Source organism: Pollicipes pollicipes, unplaced genomic scaffold (genome assembly GCF_011947565.3).
Source record: "Pollicipes pollicipes isolate AB1234 unplaced genomic scaffold, Ppol_2.1 Scaffold_4002;HRSCAF=4701_pilon_pilon_pilon, whole genome shotgun sequence".
In the NCBI taxonomy this organism is placed as follows: Eukaryota; Metazoa; Arthropoda; class Thecostraca; order Pollicipedomorpha; family Pollicipedidae; genus Pollicipes; species Pollicipes pollicipes.
In genome coordinates this window covers 7,885,991-7,903,601 of record NW_023596420.1, presented here as the reverse complement: position 1 = coordinate 7,903,601, position 17,611 = coordinate 7,885,991, and the positions used below count along the sequence as shown (strand labels likewise).

Genomic DNA, 17,611 nt, shown 5'->3' with positions numbered 1-17,611 from the left:
TCCCGCTCCGCTCCATGTCCGGCAGTCTGATCCTGCTCAGGTCGGGCAGTCCGATCCTGCTCAGGTCGGGCAGTACGACCCTGCTCAGGTCCGGCCACCTGGCCAAATGATCCAGACGACAAGCAGCATGGACGGGTGCAGTACGAATCGAAACCGTGCTGAGCGACACCCAATACCATGAGATGACACCAAGACCCAATGCACTCGTGTGACCCCACACCTGTAACTGGTGACGTTCTGTGAATCGAACCAGCTCTAATCTGCGGAAGCTGGAATATCACATCGTGAAAAGTGTTTTGAGCTCGTGGAGCCAACTCTGCGGGCCGGACGGTGAGACATAAAACTGTTCGTAAACATTTGTGTTTTTGGAGATGTAAATGACGTGCCGCTCCTGACCGCTTTTGCGAACAAGCCACTTCCATTTGTCTCAGCGCGGTAGTCCATGTTTTTGTACTATGGTCACGACCCGCTTCCATGCTCCATACCACCGCACCAGCTACCGTCATTCTTTTAGAGCATGTCTGGCACTACTGAAGAATGGCTAATGTGACTGCTTACACTTTGGTCTGCTGAGCTGTGCTCGATGCCAGCGGAATCTACTTCCATTCCAGATTTTTCCAAGCTGGTCTCAGTCGCATTTGAATTTGGTTCTGGTGAATGCTTGATTAATCAAATGGAGGCTTGATCCACATGATTCAAGACACAATCAGAACTGATTTCATCCAGCCTTGAAAAATTGACACACACACAATCTTTTATGCAAAATCTCTAGCATACACATATGGTAAGGTTGCCAATGCACAAGGTGAGTATCAACCAGGTATGTGCATAGGTGCAGGAACTATTCTGTTTCAGGAATGAGACTTTGAGGGGAGGGGGTCCATGCTCCCTGAAACATTTGGGGAAATTTAGTACTAAGTTTATGACAACTGCATGAAAAGAAACAACTCAATGTGTCTCTAAGCTCCACACCACCACCACAAACTCAAATCCAACCTGGGACAATTTCCTTCACTCCACTACAATATACACATGCATATTTTTCTCTCTCACTCCCTTGTCCTATCACAGGGTATCACAGAGGAGCAAAGAAAAACAGGTTTATTGAGGTGAACACCCAGACTAAAATCAAAATATTTTGGCCATGCAAAATCAATGCCTCAAAGCTGATGAGAACCCACATTTTGCTGCTTGCACATTGCTCAGATATGATAGGAACAAAGTGGTTGCTACATTTCTCATGACACTAAAATAGCTGGAATGTTCCACTGATGTTTTGTTATAAAGGTACATCAACACTTACTTCCATTCCACCACAGTAATGCTCAATACACTGTCCCTCCACTTGCTGGTCCATGTTTCATGGACAGCATACACCAGTGGCATATGGGTATTGCATGAACTGCTATATGTGCCATAAGCTAAGCCATGAAGCAAAAAAGTTATATTTTTGCAATGTTCTGTCATATATGATTATGCAGCTGCCATCTATACACCTCAAGACATCGTAATCAGTTGAAAAAAATTATAGGCAGTACAAGGCCTGCTCAGACTGCAATTATTATGTTTATATCAGTGCAGACAGTGAAGCATGCACTAACATATTACAGATGCCCATAGCACATACAAATACTTGGAGATATATAAGTAACCTGAAACATTGTTAGCCACATGACAAAATTTAAGCATTGTGTCACCACAAACAGTCAAACAACAATTTCAGGGACTTACTTGTGATTTTAATGCTCGCCCAATTTGCATTTTGAGTTTGGGGTTGTTGCCGGCCCTCTTCTAACATTGAAGTTGTGCGAGGACGACCAGTCATGTTGGCAGCATAGTGGTCCAGATGTTACTAGCCTGTCCCTGGGATTGTTAGAGGTGATTGGGTTGAGCTTCAGGAGGGACAACAAAGCTTGCAGATCACATGTGTCTACCACGTCACACAATGCTTCACCTGCATTTCTACACTGCACAGTTCTGTTTTCCCTTCCTTCTCCAGAGACAAAAATCTCTGGCATTTGCTTACACCTGGCAGGCTCGCTTGTCACTGTGCTTCAGTATGCACTGCTTGACTCTCCTTCCAAGCTCTTTCCATTATAGGAAATCGAATCGTGTCAGTTTTGCACCGTGGTACATCGAAACTTTCCGCTATGGGGAACTATCCCTCTCAATATCATGTGCCGGTATTGGCTCCACAAATCAATATTGAGGATTATTATCATCAAACCCACACACATCCACCAGCACAAACACCATTAATCAACGGAATCCCGACATCCCGCGAGTTACCAACGCAATTTGCCCGTCGGTTTTGTAACCAAAAATCAAGGCTGAATCTAGGTTTTGATGTGCTAAACTAATGCAAAGCTGCTTACGTAAACTGAACTGATGGCTTTTCGCCCTCTTTAGCCACCTCTCGCCCTGATTTTTCATAAAGTGAAAGATGCCATCACGCCTTCCTTATTTTTAGCTCCTTTTTTGCATTGGCAACATTTCATGTGGTCAAAATAACAAAAATTAATAAACTATCCACAAGATACGGTGGTCGTTCGAAACCCACTGTCGTGCATTCTTGACCACTTTTGAATTCCTCTCCCCCTCTCTGGTTATGCACAAGTCACGTTGGATGCTTCTCCATCTCCTTTGTTACACTATGGTAAGCACAACGTCTCAAAAAGTACCATCCGTTCAGCACTTCATAGACCAGGCATGCGAGACCAATCATGGAATGACCCTTGTCATAATGGAAGCCAAGTACGGTTTTAAGGTTTACGAGGTACTCTCAATATTTAGCTATTATTTGCAACCACATCTGAGCGTAGCATTATGCCGTTCAAAACTTCAATATCCAATTGCACTGTTGTGTATTTCATTGCTTGTCGCCCAACATGCAACAGAGTATTGTTCAACAATGCAACAACTCGTATTATGTAATACACATGTTCACACGATAAGAACGGCCCGCACGCAGAAGTACGTAGCAAACAAACACAAAGCATATATATTTTCTCGACAGCTATGGTTCGTTTGAAAAAAAAAAACGGACACCGGTTAAATAATGCCAAGAAGTGGGCATATCACGAGAATCTGTTACAAATATACTCCACGTCACACAACAAACCAGAGTGCGGAGGTGCCCGTTAACAACCCTCCTGTTTAAACGAGCGAGTGGTTACAACAAAATGCGATGCAGCGGGTACGTTTACCTGACCAGTACATGTGTCGTCACCGTCTTTAACAACACAATTACAGCAAAGGTCATGGGAGATAACAGCTTCGAATTGTGATGTTCGGTTCATGAGTAGCCCAATCAATCGCTGACCGTGAAACTTTCGTTGCAAACCCTCTAAGCGAATCTGCACGGCTGGGGCAAAGCTCCCCATACCTTATCCCATATTTGCACGATTTCTGCAGGGATGACGTGGATCCAGTTCTATGTGAAGGCATTCCCGCACGTTCAAAGATCGGCGATTTATACCTCATCCCGACGGCGGCCGTTCTGATGACTATCCAGAGAAACAGTGTTGACGGCCACACGCCGACGCGAGTCCGTTGCGTGATGGCTGCCCCGACGCGTCAGACCCTCCCAGACTCCAGTCCAGTCAACAACGACGACGCACTGTCCGCCGGGAACGTCGTCATCCATTCCGCTTCCCACGACCCGGTCCGCACTTTCACTCCGCCGCCCGCGCCTCCCAGCGACCTACGGCGCCGACAACTGCCTCCCAGCTCCTCCACCCCACTTCAGCTCAGGACACTCTCACTCACCGCGCGTTCCGGCCCAACCGGGGTGAGCCGACTGTTCACCACAGCGAGCGTCCTCCCAAGCCCTCGATCCCAGTGACGTCAGATGGGCGTCCCAGTGAGGTCAGACAAGCGTCACGATACGGACAGACCCGTCCTATTCGCCGCGCGTCGACACGACGACGGCACCCGCGCCCCTCCCCGCTTCGAAGGACCGGTTAGTTAGACTGAAACACACGCACACGCACGCGCACACGCACACATACACACACGCACACACACACGCATGTCCATCTGAACCACGCTGTTCGAAACCGAGTGAACACGCACGCACACACACACACGCGCGCATACGTATGTCAGTCTGTGTCACGCTGTTCAAAGCCGAGTGAAGTTCGACGCCTCGGTGGTGGCAGGGTTCACGAATTTGGCATTGAGATTGGACCTTCGCGGCATCAACAGCGGCCGCGACATCCGCGTCCACCACCTCCAGTCACGACATCGCAACGCTGTACGCCTCGCAAACGGAACGTCCGGGCCCGCGCCTCTCCAGCGCCGCGCTCCTGCGGCCTCCGCACCCGCACGCGGGACCACACGGCCAGACCGCTTCGCCAAGCGTCCCGACCGCTCCGCCCCGCCGGCTGCTCGCATCGCGGCCAGCGAGCGAGGCCCGGGGCCGTGTCCCACGTGTCCACCGCGCGGCTGGCGGGCGGCGGCGCTATATCGAGTTCATGGAGGAGGCGCGCGAGGTGGAGGAGGCCGGAGGGGGCGGTGCGGTGCCGGGGGCGGCGTCGCCCGTCACCTGCTCCTCCAGCGAGTGCTGCAGCGCCACCGGCGTCAGCCACTCCTTGGGCAGGCAGCGCTCCAGGAAGGGCACCATGGCGCTGACCGAGGCCAGCCGGTTCACCCAGGAGGGGATCTCACGGCCCACCAGCAGCTGTCGGCCGGGAAAGCGGGACGTCACAGGGGGTTCAGGCGGAGAGACGTTGTGGTCCGGTGTTCAGACCGGTAGGCACGTGAGACGGCCATGGTGGACTGGCAGACCGACGTCCACACGGCCCTGGGATGACTGGCTGGGACGCCGACGAGCGCAAAGACGAGCGTCAGACGACGGGCCCGCCGACAAAAATGAAGAGATGTGGCGGCCACGGCCCACCAACGGAAGATGTTGAGGGCTGGTCGACCGACAACCAAATAAAAAACACACGCAGACTTGATGACAGATGCTTGGTTCCGAGGCAGAAATCAACCGGCTCCTGTATCCACGCATGCACCTGCGGCAGTCGTTGAAGACGACCCACCTCATTTAAAGCGAGCTGCGACGATTCAAATGGGGAATGGTCGGTACAACTTAACAATTCGAAGGGAAGTCACTGGAAACAGTTATATAAAAATATCAAGGATGGCAACAGTTATAGAGATGGCATATTGAAGCATTCCCGCGGCAGCGGCAAAGTACTTCTGAATACAGCTCCTCCTTACAGAATGACGTAGAAGGTCTCATCCAGTTAATGACACGTGCACAGACTCGGCAGTGTCAAAGTGACCAAGTTGCCACTTCCTCACGGGAAACCTACACAGTTTTACGCCTATCATGCCGAATTTATTGATATACGCTTCAGATCTATGGCAGGTCTGGAAGAACTAAAAAATGCAGCGCACTAACGGATAATACGACTTTCATATGCCCTATGTATGTATGCTGCACTGGTCTGCATCATACTTTATGAGGCTGGGCGCTGCATGACCTTAAGCAGTCGATGCGCCCTAAAACCCCAAATCATCATCATCACATACTTTATGAGGCCATTCTAGTTTAGTGTCAAAATCACGCTCACAAATATCATGCCGGTGCTGCGTCAAGCATGCGTTGGAGGTCTCGCGACATATCGCATACTTGAAAACGAAAATTTGATTCAACCTGGGGAAGTAGAACAGGGCTGGAGAAGTAAAGGCTGAACAACTCTGCCTATGAGCTATGTTCACAGTGGCGGATACGACACCACGACCCGGGGCAAGCAAACCAACATATTTATTCCGCAACCTGCAGGGCTTCTATCACTTGGTTGAGCACCAGAAGCTTCTATTTTGCTTCACAACATATATTGCTAACATGTTACGAAGTCGAGGCAAAACGTCGTCGATAATTATTCGGGAAGACAATCTGCTCGTCCGCAGCCGTCTGTTGCGCGGCGGGTGGACTGGACACAGACGAAGTCATCGCTCACCTGGGCCAGGTTAGAGGTGAAATGATTGCAGTTCTTGTTGATTAGATGATACCGCTCGCCCCTGAAGTCCTTCCCCATTTCCTCGATAATCCGGTCCAAGTCTTCCCGAGTGAAGTCCGTGTAGCCCAAGTGGATGGATTGTCTGGAACAGACGCCGAATGTGCGAGGGTGTAGCTGGAGGGATCATTGTCGTATGCTCATGGCATGCTCACGAATCCTAGTCGGAATGGCACGCACTCTCATTTCGTCCACTGCGTCATTTAAAAAAGCAGACAAAGCGTACCACGTATCGTCAAGAAGAGGTCAAAACATAGCAAACGACACGTTTGCTGATGTACAAAGGACGACAACTTGGTCACGTCGCGCGTGGACGTGGGAACAAGGCAGTGAAAGGAAGTGGAGGGCGAGGGGGACGGGCACGTGTCGCCCACCGTAGGCTTGACATTAACCCCATGGTGACATCTGTGACGCAAAAAAAACTTGAACGTGGCTTAACTACCGGCTTTTTGGAGCGTCACCACCAGTGACGCGAAGTATGTCGACCGTGCCAGGCTTTTGGCAGAGGAAACCACGGACCATGGCCAAGTCAAACGCACCATTTAGGCTCGCGGCCTCTGACTTCAAAAGCGCGGCGACATCAACGTTACGTTTCAGGTCGAACTTGTTCCGGGACTCCGGTCCACCGTGTGTCGACGGAAGCACGCTCCAGATCACATCACCGACGATAACCACCAGACGTCAGAGCAATAGCGTAACACACATCACCGGTGTGAGAGGCACGCCGTCCCACGCTCCCAGTCCCCTAGCTGGCACCACTTCACACCTATCCATCCGCTGGCAGCGCTCGATTCGTCCACTGCCAACTCCCGGTTCCGTTGACACACCGGCCACCCACCACCCATCACTCGCTCAGTCACACCCGGTCCAGCGCCGACACGGTCACCTACTTGAACTTGAATTGCTCGCCCAGGTCGTCGGCGTCCCTCGGCCGGATGGTGAAGATGCCGGAGAAAGGGAACGGATGACCGCCGTAGGCATACTCTGAAACAGGCCGCCCGCAGTGCGGTGAGGCAGGGCACTTGTGAACACGCATGTACACGGACAGGCCAATTAAGTTTAGGGGTGATGACACCACTATGACGCCTGTTATCCGCACAACACTGTCAAATAGTAGCGAAAAGACAGGCACGGGTAGACAGGAGGACTTAAAACGACTTGAAACGAAAAAGGCGACAGGACTTGGCCGTTCCCATAGAACCACGGACGGAACACTTGACTTGAACCGGCCGTGATCTGTTGCAGGTTAATTACAGACGAGGGTTAAGGACCAATTCATCTTAAACGCCCAACAAATCCACAGAACGCGATGCATGTGATTGTGCACAGCGGCCGAGATGGAAACATCAACAAATGACCTACCAAAGCCATAGATCTCCAGGCCCGAATGAAAGACACCGAGTCCAATGTTTGACGTATATTCGTTGATCCAGTACTGCAACAAAAACAGGCCCGTAAATGACGCATGTTTGCGGTAGCAAATCTGCACATTTCAGCAGGTCCAGGAAATGGGCCACCAATGAAGATACATCAAAAGCTGCAATATACCAATGAACAGACAGACAGACACACACACACACAATATATTATATATATATATATATATATATATATATATATATATATATATATATTGTTATGAGGAGGGGCACCTTAAAAAGGGCACCTTAAAGGCACCTTAAAAGTTATAAGTGGCAATTCACACTTTATCAACATACAAATGTAGAGTAATCCATACTCCAGGGTGCAAAAGAGATTGTGTGCAGGTACAGTGCACTCAACTTGCATTGTGCAATGCAACATACGACGAAGCATGACTAACACAGCACAACATACAAAAGCACCAGTGAGCAAAACATATGCAACAACCGCACAAACATTTATCCTGTGGACACTTACCATGTCATATACATTGAGTATCACCGGTTCTCGCGCCATGCCCCCTGTTGAGGAGAGGTCTTCTGAAAGATCCTGGTGATATCCCAAACAGCTGGGAAACGTCAGCCGACAGAAGTCTCCTATGCCACCAGACATCTACTGCTGTGACATGCTGCACCATCTGCAACAAATGATGACGATTCTGTTCCAAGAACCATATTTAAGGGAAATGAAACTGGCTGGTGCCATCCCATATATAAATTTTACACAAACAAGTGACTATAAGTGTGCGTACTACGCAAAAAATGTCGCCATAATCAAGACATCTTTTGGGGTTGGACAATGACAGGCATGAGAGGCATTAATTATTATATGTATATGAGGACCGCCCATCTGTTACGTTGCGAGCGAATGGGGAGTGGTGACTTTATGGCGCATAACCGAAGCATAACAAGGAGAGGAGAGGGATAGGAGATGGGGCTGGATGGCACAAGGTTATGCTTAGGTGTGGCAGCAAATCAGTTGTCTTCTGCCTCCTCTTGTCTTCTGTCTGTGTCTTGTGTGCGTGTCATTAGGGCTTTACGACGCACTCAGCTGCTGGCGTCGCCTGCCTCTCACGCTGGCAGGAAAGGTGGGCACCGCGGAAAATCGAACCTCGTACCTCTGGTTTCCCAGACGTGTAATGGTTAACGTAGACGCGTTAACCGCTACACTACCAGCACCCTTTTGTCTGCATCTTCAAATGGCTTCAATCCTTCCAGCCAGATATCATGGGCTCGCCCATACTTTTGCTCTTATCCCGCTCTGATGATAAGCAACTGCCCAGTCATTAGTTCACACATGTAGGTCAATTAGGGGCCAACCAACAACCAGTTTTGGATGTTACACTTCACACAGCACAACCATGTTCTTGCTCAGTGTAACCAGCGCATAACTAGAGTGAGGGAGGTCGTAAAATGATCAAAACCAAAATGTAAAGTGACCAATGACCAAAAATGTAAAATGACCAAAAAAGCACACATAAATCATGGAAAGGCTCCATGACCGCCCAGCATGACGCCATGACGACGGACGGCTCCCGGGCACTGAGGTTCAGGGATGTAATGCTTGCTTTAGGGTGCACCAACTACAATGGTGATATGACAATGTAGTGTTTGCTCTGTGATTTGCAAATAACATGGCATGAAATTTGGGTGTAAGTGGAGGGGGTGCTCATGAGGTCTGGCATTAACAGGTGACACAATTTGTCAATTTGGAAGAAGTTTCATCTTTGGTGACTGTGAGAAAACATGAGCATTTTAAATGGATATTAGTCAGGGAACTGAACTTAATGCCTGTGTAATTTTTGTGACGTTAGCTCCCTCGCTTTTGGCCGCAGCATGCTGCACTTGAAAATAATTTTTGAACAGGTTGCATTCCCAACTCCTCTCTAGCTAGCCCAAGCATCTTCAAAAAAAAAAAAATTGAATGTGACACATCATCACACACGCTCTTGTGGAGTGTCCGCGGCCACAGAGACTATGTTACTGCCGCAGGGTCATACCCAACTGAGGTTCAAACCCACACCATCAACAAATGACTGGCAAAGGAATTTCATGCATTGATGGTGGGGCTCAGGGCTTCTGAACACATTCTGCGTAGCATGGGTTCTGATCCACAAAATTCATTCATTAATAACATTCAGATCAAATATATAAAAATAATCAAATGAGGATTAAATTCATACAAACATTTGCCTAGCTATCCAGCAAAGGATAACACCAATATTACTACTCTTTTTACTCTTGCACTAATGTATCCCACAGGTACGCTGAACAACTTCTGTATAAAAGTTAACATTCAGTTAGCATTGAAACACCACAGAAAAATCCTATTTCTGCCACACAAAAATTGTTCAGATACCTTATTAGCTTACAAGATCCATGACATGACCATACATTTACATATACATACACATACATTGCATGTATGATGAAGTCAGCTCCTGGACACATCCAAAAACTCCAAATAGCCTACATGGTACTATAGAGCATCAGACATTTTGGCCATTTTGTGCATAGCTTGCAATAAGACATAGGGCATACAGCAATGTGAACAGCACAATCCACATGTTTGATGAGGAAAGCACAGCATTTATTCCTTTACAGAACAAAAGCACAAAAATGGCCAACCATAAATAATGTTACATGTGACAAGTAGAAAACCTTGGATGGAATGTAACTGAACTATATAACAGAATTTTCTTTAGACAATCAAACAATGTGCTTAGATACTGTTGTGCAGCAAGCTAAAATAAAATAAAAACATCCTATAGCCTCAAAGTGGATACCATTGGCTTTTCTTCCTCAGAAACAGTATTTTACATCTCAAGCTGAATTATGGACCAAAGCAGCAGTCTTTCCCTGGGCATTACACTCACCGCAGTGTAACCAGGACATTAAGATTGCATCTTTTATAACCTATGCATAAGCAAGATGGAAAACACAGTTGACAAATGTTAAAAATCATAACATTTGTGCCAGAGTGCTGGCTGTTGCACAAGTGTTTGAGATACTGCAGTGACTTGACCATGTTTGAATGAATTCAAGAAGACAAAACCAAAGTGCTATCAAAAATCTTTGGACAGATAGTGGTAACCAAACTATGAAGACATGCCACCTCACAGCTGGTGTCACAGGAGCATCCCAGCAAGAGATTCAGCACAGGCATTCCATCAATTTAGACACTCAGACTTTGACACACAGTTGCCACCAATGTCAGAGTGGGGGGGGGGGGGCTTGTGTTGGTAAGTATTTATGATGTCGCAAAGGTAATTTTTGCCCAACATACCCTACAAACTTGTTTTGCCTATAATAAAAATAGAATTCAATCAAGTTGTCCTGGTCTGAGTTTTGGCACCAGAAAGTGTGAAGTTCAACACACTGCTGTCATGCGGGAGTACAGAACAATGAATATTTTTTGCAGACCAGGCAACACCAACATAGTGGCTGGTGAAGGGGCCTAACAGCCACACTAATTGATGGCTGGGAAATGGCTAAATTTTGGTCTTTAATGGGTCGGAAAACGAGCACGTCAATATATACATTGTCTTTTCACCATGGGTGCTACAAAGCTTGACAGGAAAGTCCGTTCCAAACAACTAGCAATCTATGATTGTTTCAAAGCATATGATGACCTGAGGTCCAATAAATTCCATTTCATACATATTCAATACGCTACTTATCTAGACATTTCCCAAGAGAGCATATGAGATCCGTATGGCAACTATACACGCACCTGCTCATATATGACCACTTAGTCGTGTTTTGTATAACCAGAAGTACCTTAACTTCGTTTATTTATCAGAAAACATAATCAAAATACATCTACGGCGCATCCTCGGCAAACATCGTCAGCTGATTGTAGCAATGCGAGCGATGTTTTTATGCACTCAGACAGATGTGGGCAAGATATCCTTACCTGAGCAGGCACGCTTGGGTACTTTTTAGAGTTGCAGCAGTACGACCTTAAAGCGCATCCCGGCAGGCGCATTTCAGGCGGGGAGCAGCGAAACTGGTGCATCAGATCAGAAATACGGTATAGATATATGAACGCCGTGTCTACCTCATCATGCAAACTGCCTGCGTTGTGCCTTCAAGCTTATTCTATTTTCACGGTACAAATTTGTAGCGTTTTCGTCACTCGTCGGCTACGTGCCTCGTTGTCTGCATATGAGCAAGAGTCCGCATGCGGGGGAGGGGGGCAACTTTTCGTCGTTTCTCATGCAATTTATCACAACGCATTTCTAGCATTCAGTTCACAGGGGGTTTACACCCTCCCCACACTTTAGGGCACGCCCCTACGCCTCTGCTTGGCCCCACCGTCTACGGATACCGTCCCGTTTTCAGGCACGACTAATGAAAGAAAATGAAACTCAACATTGCTTTGCGAACTTCCGGGTTGGAAGGGCGTCGGTGGTCGTAGCGTCCGCCAGGTTTCACTGACTCGAACCTGCACCTCCCATTACCGCCACGTCTTCCGTCGATTCTCAGACAGACCAGCATAGTTAAGACTAGTTTATTTACATCATATGCTGAATGAGCTGCAAGCACCAGTACGTGTGCAGTGGGCCGCGCGCCGCCGGGAGGAGCCGGGAGTCACGGGCCGGGCTGCCAGCCACTACGCAGAGTTAACAGCGAACAACCGCGCGTCCCCTCCCCGGTCACACCGCCCATCGAGTCCAGTTGTACTTGCATTCGTTGCCGGGTCAAAGATCTACAAAAATAGCGCGCGGACGGTGCGGTTAGTGGCTGGCGAGGGTGTCCGCGCGCGCGCGGACGAGGAAGAAGTCTCCGCGGACGGCACTCAGTTGACGCCACACAGTAACAGGCACGCGACAGGGCCCGCGGGCCACACGACACGGCACCGCCAGCGCCACCAGACGGCGTCGGCGCGCGCGCGCCGCGCCGTCGGCGGAACGCGCCGCATGACGCACCACGTACACACAGACCAGCGCATCTACAGGCGTTATACACAGCGAGATATGACGATTAGAGCTGTTAGGTGTTGTAACACGGTTAACGCACGGCCGGCAGGGCCGCCGCCCGGGCGGGACGTAGCTGCTTCGACGGCCGGTCTGTTTAGCTGCGCTCCGGCCGCGGCCGCGGACGTGCAGGTGCCCGACCCGACCTGACCTGACCCGGCACTCCCGCAGGTCAGGCCACACGGTCCGGCGGCCCTCACGGCATCGACGGAACCTGGCCCGGTTCCGGCGTGACCCGACAGACGTGGACGGGACCCAACGGGACCTGGCGGACCTCAGCGAGGCGCCCGACGCCGGCACCGAGACTCAATCCGCGCTGACTAGCCTAACAGCTACGTATCGGCGTGTCATAGTTGCAATGGTTATCACGACATGATCAGAAGGCTGCCGGCTCGAAGCGCCGACGCCGCGCGCAGCGTCGGCACGTCTTCCCATTCACTCGCACTGCCGGCTTCGGACCCAGGTCGGACCCGCCACGGCGTTCCAGTCTCGCGCAACAACACTCATCCGTCAGACGCAAACGCCCCCAGCTCTGTCACCCACCGCTCTCGCACGCTCTGGCTAATAGCATAGATTAAAATTTAACAACGCGCCACGCGGCCGGCGCCGGCGTGCAATAACGACATGTACAGCGTGTGTGCGCGTCCGTGGCGGCGGCAGCGGCGGCGGCGGCGGCGGACGCGCCGCGGCAAATGCACTGTCCTGGTCGGCCCGGAGCAGGGCGGCCGCCGTCGCCCGCGCGCTGAGCCGCCGGCCCGGCCCCTCGGCGAGGGCGGCTGCCTCCCGACGCCCTGTCCCAGCTCGGCGCGGCCGGCGGCGGCGGCTCCGGCGCGGCGGCGGCGAGCGCCGGCGTCTACCGCCAGCCGCCAGTCAGCTTGTGGAAGAGCTCGTGGTCCAGCGTCTGGCTCGAGTCCTTGGAGCGCAGCTGGAGGAAGATGTAGCCGCCGATAAACTCGTGCACCACCTTGCAGTCGGAGGAGAGGCACTCGAAGACGACGCTCTCCTCGTCGAACTGCACCATCATGTGGCGCACCTCCCAGTTGACGTTCCAGGCCTGCAGATTGGGGACGACGGTCAGTCAGCCCCGACACGCGACGTCATGCGACAGAAGACAGTCGGCGCTGGCGACGGCCCGGACCAGGGTGGGCGCCGCTGGCGACGGCCCGGACCAGGGTGGGCGCCGCTGGCGACGGCCTGGACCAGGGTGGGCGCCGCTGGCGACGGTCCGGACCAGGGCGTGCGCCGCTGGGACCGGGGCGTACGCCGCTGGCGACGGTCCGGGCCAGGATGTGCGCCGCTGGCGACGGTCCGGACTACGGCGTGCACGGCTGGACAACGCGGCGCCATTGTCCCGCTGCAAGATGGCATGAAAGCCGGTCTTCCCAGCCGATGTTTGTGAGGCCGACGTGGCGAGAGCGCGTCTGGGGCACGGCACGTTCAGGAGGGTGAAGCGAACACATGACCACAGACGCTGGCAAGGAGACCCAACTGGCGACAGTGAGCACAGAGTCCGCTGCCTACTCGTCCAACGCTGGCAAGGAGACCCAACTGGCGACAGTGAGCACAGAGGCGGGAGTCCGCTGCCTACTCGTCCAACGCTGGCAAGGAGACCCAACTGGCGACAGTGAGCACAGAGTCCGCTGCCTACTCGTCCAACGCTGGCAAGGAGACCCAACTGGCGACAGTGAGCACAGAGGCGGGAGTCCGCTGCCTACTCGTCCAACGCTGGCAAGGAGACCCAACTGGCGACAGTGAGCACAGAGGCGGGAGTCCGCTGCCTGCTCGTCCAACGCATGTTCCACGGCGTCTAGGCTCCCCAGTCAGCCAACGGTGGAGAGCGGGGAGAGCGAGGGTGGCCACAGAAACAGTGACCCGCACCTCGGAACTCCAAGATATGGCTATTCCCCCCCATTGGCAGGAGTGAAGACCCCCTCCCATCCCCACCCCACCGCCCCTACAGTCACGTCGTAACGCCCCCCCCCCCCCCCCCTCTTCATACAGGCAACCCCTGCATGGAGGAGGATTGTTACCCCGACCTCCTCAAGTCGTAATCCAGCGGGCGAAGAGAAGCCTTCTCTCACCGTTAACCCTCGTCCCCTCCCCCTCCCCCTACCTCAATGATGTGACTCCCCGCTCCCACACGCAGGGTATAATTCTCCGCTCCGTACCTTCATGGTATTGTAGCGCCAGGTCTTGATGTGATCCCCACCCAGGTCCATGCGCATCAGACGGTTGAAGGCGATGCCCAGCAGCTCCTCCCGCTTGGCCTTCAGGAACTTCACCACGAAGTACGTGATGCCGAACTCGGGCAGCGCCTTCCAGGACTTGATGTAGTTCATCTTGGACTCGATCAGGTTGTAGTTGGAGACGTTGGCGTGCGCCTCCAGGATCCGCTGGTTCAGCTGGGGCGACCGACACACATCAGCTGACGTCGATCAAAACATAAGGAGTCTACCGCCGACAGACCAGCTGCGAACTTCAGCGGCGTTAGTGGAGAGGCCGCTTCAAAACGTGTCTGCGTAAAATATCGGCGCACGGACGATGGCCGCTGCAGGGCACGCGGAAGCTGCACACCGCAGGGCACGGCCCGTCCAGTGACTAGTCACAAACAAGCCAGGTGTGCACCAACTCTGAGTGGACGCATCCCACACAAGCCAAGGGAACTGCACGCAGGGTTACCAGGCGGGGCATCCCGGCAGCGGTGACACACTGGCCGCTAGACGGCGCTGCCCGTCACAGCTACCCCGGCCGGCGGAGTGCTCCACTAGCGACACACGTGCCCTTAGCCCCACTAGCGACACACGGTGATCCAGGGTACGAAGGAGGCTCGAGCGTCACAGCCGCAGCCGGCAGCGGTCCCGGCGCCGCAGCCGGCGGCGGTCCCGGCGCCGCAGCCGGCGGCGGTCCCGGCGCCGCAGCCGGCAGCGGTCCCGGCGCCGCAGCCGGCGGCGGTCCCGGCGCCGCAGCCGCACATCACGCACAATCTCAGGCCGGTCCCGACCGCCAGTGCCGTCCCCACTGGCAACGGCACGCCTCGGCTCCACAGCCCCGCTGCAGCACACCACACTGCCACACAAAGTCGAGGAGGCGGCGGAAATCCAGGGACGCATCCAGGGCAGCACAGTATATGTCTCGTTCTGAGCCGATTTCGGACCTTTATAAATTTAGCCGCGCTGAGTTTTTCTTATCGCAGTATACATGAGAACTTTGTTAACGCCTCATCGTGCTGTTCTGCCAGCCGTCTTGTCAGACTCCAAAAGAGGACTGTGCGCGCCCACGATACAGCCCTGGGTGCGCCCCTGTCAAACCGCGCAAGCCCCCACTACCCAGTTTACCGGCGCCTGTGGCCGCCAGCCCCGGCAGGAGCCCTGCGGACACGGGCAGCGTGAGCTGAAGACGAGACGAGACGACGACCGTAGACAAGGCGTGACGTGGCGGTGGCGGGAAGGGCGGGGACGGGGACGGGGACGGGGGACGGGGGGACAGGTGGACGGGGACTGTGGACGGGGACGGGGACGGGAGGCGAAATGGGGTCCGTCGCAACGACACGGGACGAGAGCACGCCAGGGGGTGAGTAAGAAACACGACAGGAGAGGTACTGGTGCAGACGGCGGACTTTCGGACGGAACATCCCTCACGGCGAGCTGACAGGCCAGACACATGCGCACACTCTGCCGCAGCAACATTGGCCATGGCACAGATGAAACCCCGCAGGGCCTGCCACAGTGGAGATACGTGTGAAACGGTGTGATCACTGGCAAACGAGGGTACACATGTCACGACCATCTCCCATGAAAGCGTCCGCACATCAACGAACACAACGAAATGCAGATACACAGTGACTCTTGCCAATGCGGGAGACGAAAGGACGTCGCAGGCGAGCAATGTCTGGCACAAACCAGCGCACACATGTGCGAACACGCAACAACCCAGGCTCCGTCAGTCACCACGGTCGCACACGAACCCCGTCACCACCAGACCAAACCACTGCCAAAGAAAGCCACCGTCCAACAAAGCCACTACCAAACAAAGCCACCGTCGAATAAAACCACAAACAACCGCCGAACAAAATCACGAACCACTGCCGAACAAAGCCACAACCTACCATCGAACAACCACCGCCGAACAAAACCACGAACCACCGCCAAACAAAATCACGAACCACTGCCGAACAAAGCCACAACCCACCATCGAAGAAACCACTGCTGAACAAAACCACGAACCACTGCCGAACAAAGCCAGCAGCCGCATCACACGGCCGGCCCGCACCTTGCTCTTGAGCTTCTTGATGAACCTGGGCGGCACGTAGTCCTCGGAGCTGATCTCGAGGTGCTGCGGGTTGATGGCGGGCGCCGGCGCCGGCCGCTGCAGGTACAGGAAGTCCAGGATGCTGCGCACCTCCGTGTCGTACGAGGCGTCGGCCATCGTCTTGCCCTTGGCGCCCAGCCGGCAGGCGGCCATCCAGCGGGCGTACTGCTGCTCCTGCGGGCACGGCAGCACAGGCGGCGGTCACCAGGAGGGCTACTGCTGCTCCTGCGGGCACGGCAGCACAGGCGGCGGTCACCAGGAGGGCTACTGCAGCTCATGGTGGGGGAAGCCGCGCTCCCCAGGGGGGCTTCTGTAGCTCGGAGGCGGATGAACGAAAGCTTCAGGGGAGTCTGTGAGAACGGATCACGCAGAGGGTCTTTCACTGAGCAGGACTTCCACGCAGACTGCTAAAAGGGGGACAAACATAGCAGGGCTCTAGATGGGAGCTTTTTGCAGGTGCCGAGCAGGATAAACGAACAATCAGGGCAATAGCTTCCACAATCGGGGGGACCGGCGGGAGCTGATGACAGACTCGCAGGGCCCGGGTTGACACTCGTGGCCTCCCGTTCGACTCAGTCTGTTCGAGACGGTACCGGGGTCCGACAAACGCCAATCCTGGGCACTGGCCGGGCTCGCGCAGGCCGTGGCGACACGACCCACATCGGGCCTCAGCCCGTAACAACGCGCGCCAGAACACGGCATACGTCAGACCAAACACACAATCAACGCCGTCCGATAATGCAGAACCAAGGTACGGTCCAAGCCACCGGCCAAGTCTCACACAACTACACGGCCTCCATCCGGGGCAGTGCAAACAAAGAGCTGGGTCGGACAGCGCCCGGCCGGTGCCCGCCGCTGCCCCGTCCACAGCGCG

At 53.3% G+C, this 17,611-nt stretch overlaps 3 protein-coding genes across 3 annotated transcripts in view; all 3 read right to left on the bottom strand.

Moving 5' to 3' along the window:
- LOC119093482 (deubiquitinase DESI2-like) overlaps positions 1-3,642 on the bottom strand; it is an 8,061-nt gene extending 4,419 nt beyond the window's left edge. The window contains exon 1 of the mRNA XM_037216441.1: positions 3,621-3,642. Coding sequence (XP_037072336.1) covers positions 3,621-3,642 — 22 coding nt within the window. The remainder of the gene's footprint in view (positions 1-3,620) is intronic.
- Positions 3,643-3,962: 320 nt separating this feature from the next.
- On the bottom strand, positions 3,963-11,257 carry LOC119093481 (deubiquitinase DESI2). Its single transcript, XM_037216440.1, has 7 exons — positions 11,184-11,257; positions 7,929-8,088; positions 7,392-7,464; positions 6,920-7,013; positions 5,973-6,114; positions 4,517-4,681; positions 3,963-3,971 (listed from the first exon to the last, which is right to left on the bottom strand). Exons 2-7 carry the CDS (start codon positions 8,061-8,063, stop codon positions 3,963-3,965), a joined length of 618 nt encoding a protein of 205 aa, XP_037072335.1. The 5' UTR covers positions 8,064-8,088; positions 11,184-11,257.
- Positions 11,258-11,948: 691 nt separating this feature from the next.
- The window catches only part of LOC119093189 (unc-112-related protein), a 37,807-nt gene continuing 32,144 nt past the window's right edge, over positions 11,949-17,611 (bottom strand). The window contains exons 10-12 of the mRNA XM_037216103.1: positions 16,699-16,911; positions 14,598-14,831; positions 11,949-13,483 (exon numbers count right to left, since the gene is read on the bottom strand). Coding sequence (XP_037071998.1) covers positions 13,283-13,483; positions 14,598-14,831; positions 16,699-16,911 — 648 coding nt within the window. The 3' untranslated portion in view covers positions 11,949-13,282. The remainder of the gene's footprint in view (positions 13,484-14,597; positions 14,832-16,698; positions 16,912-17,611) is intronic.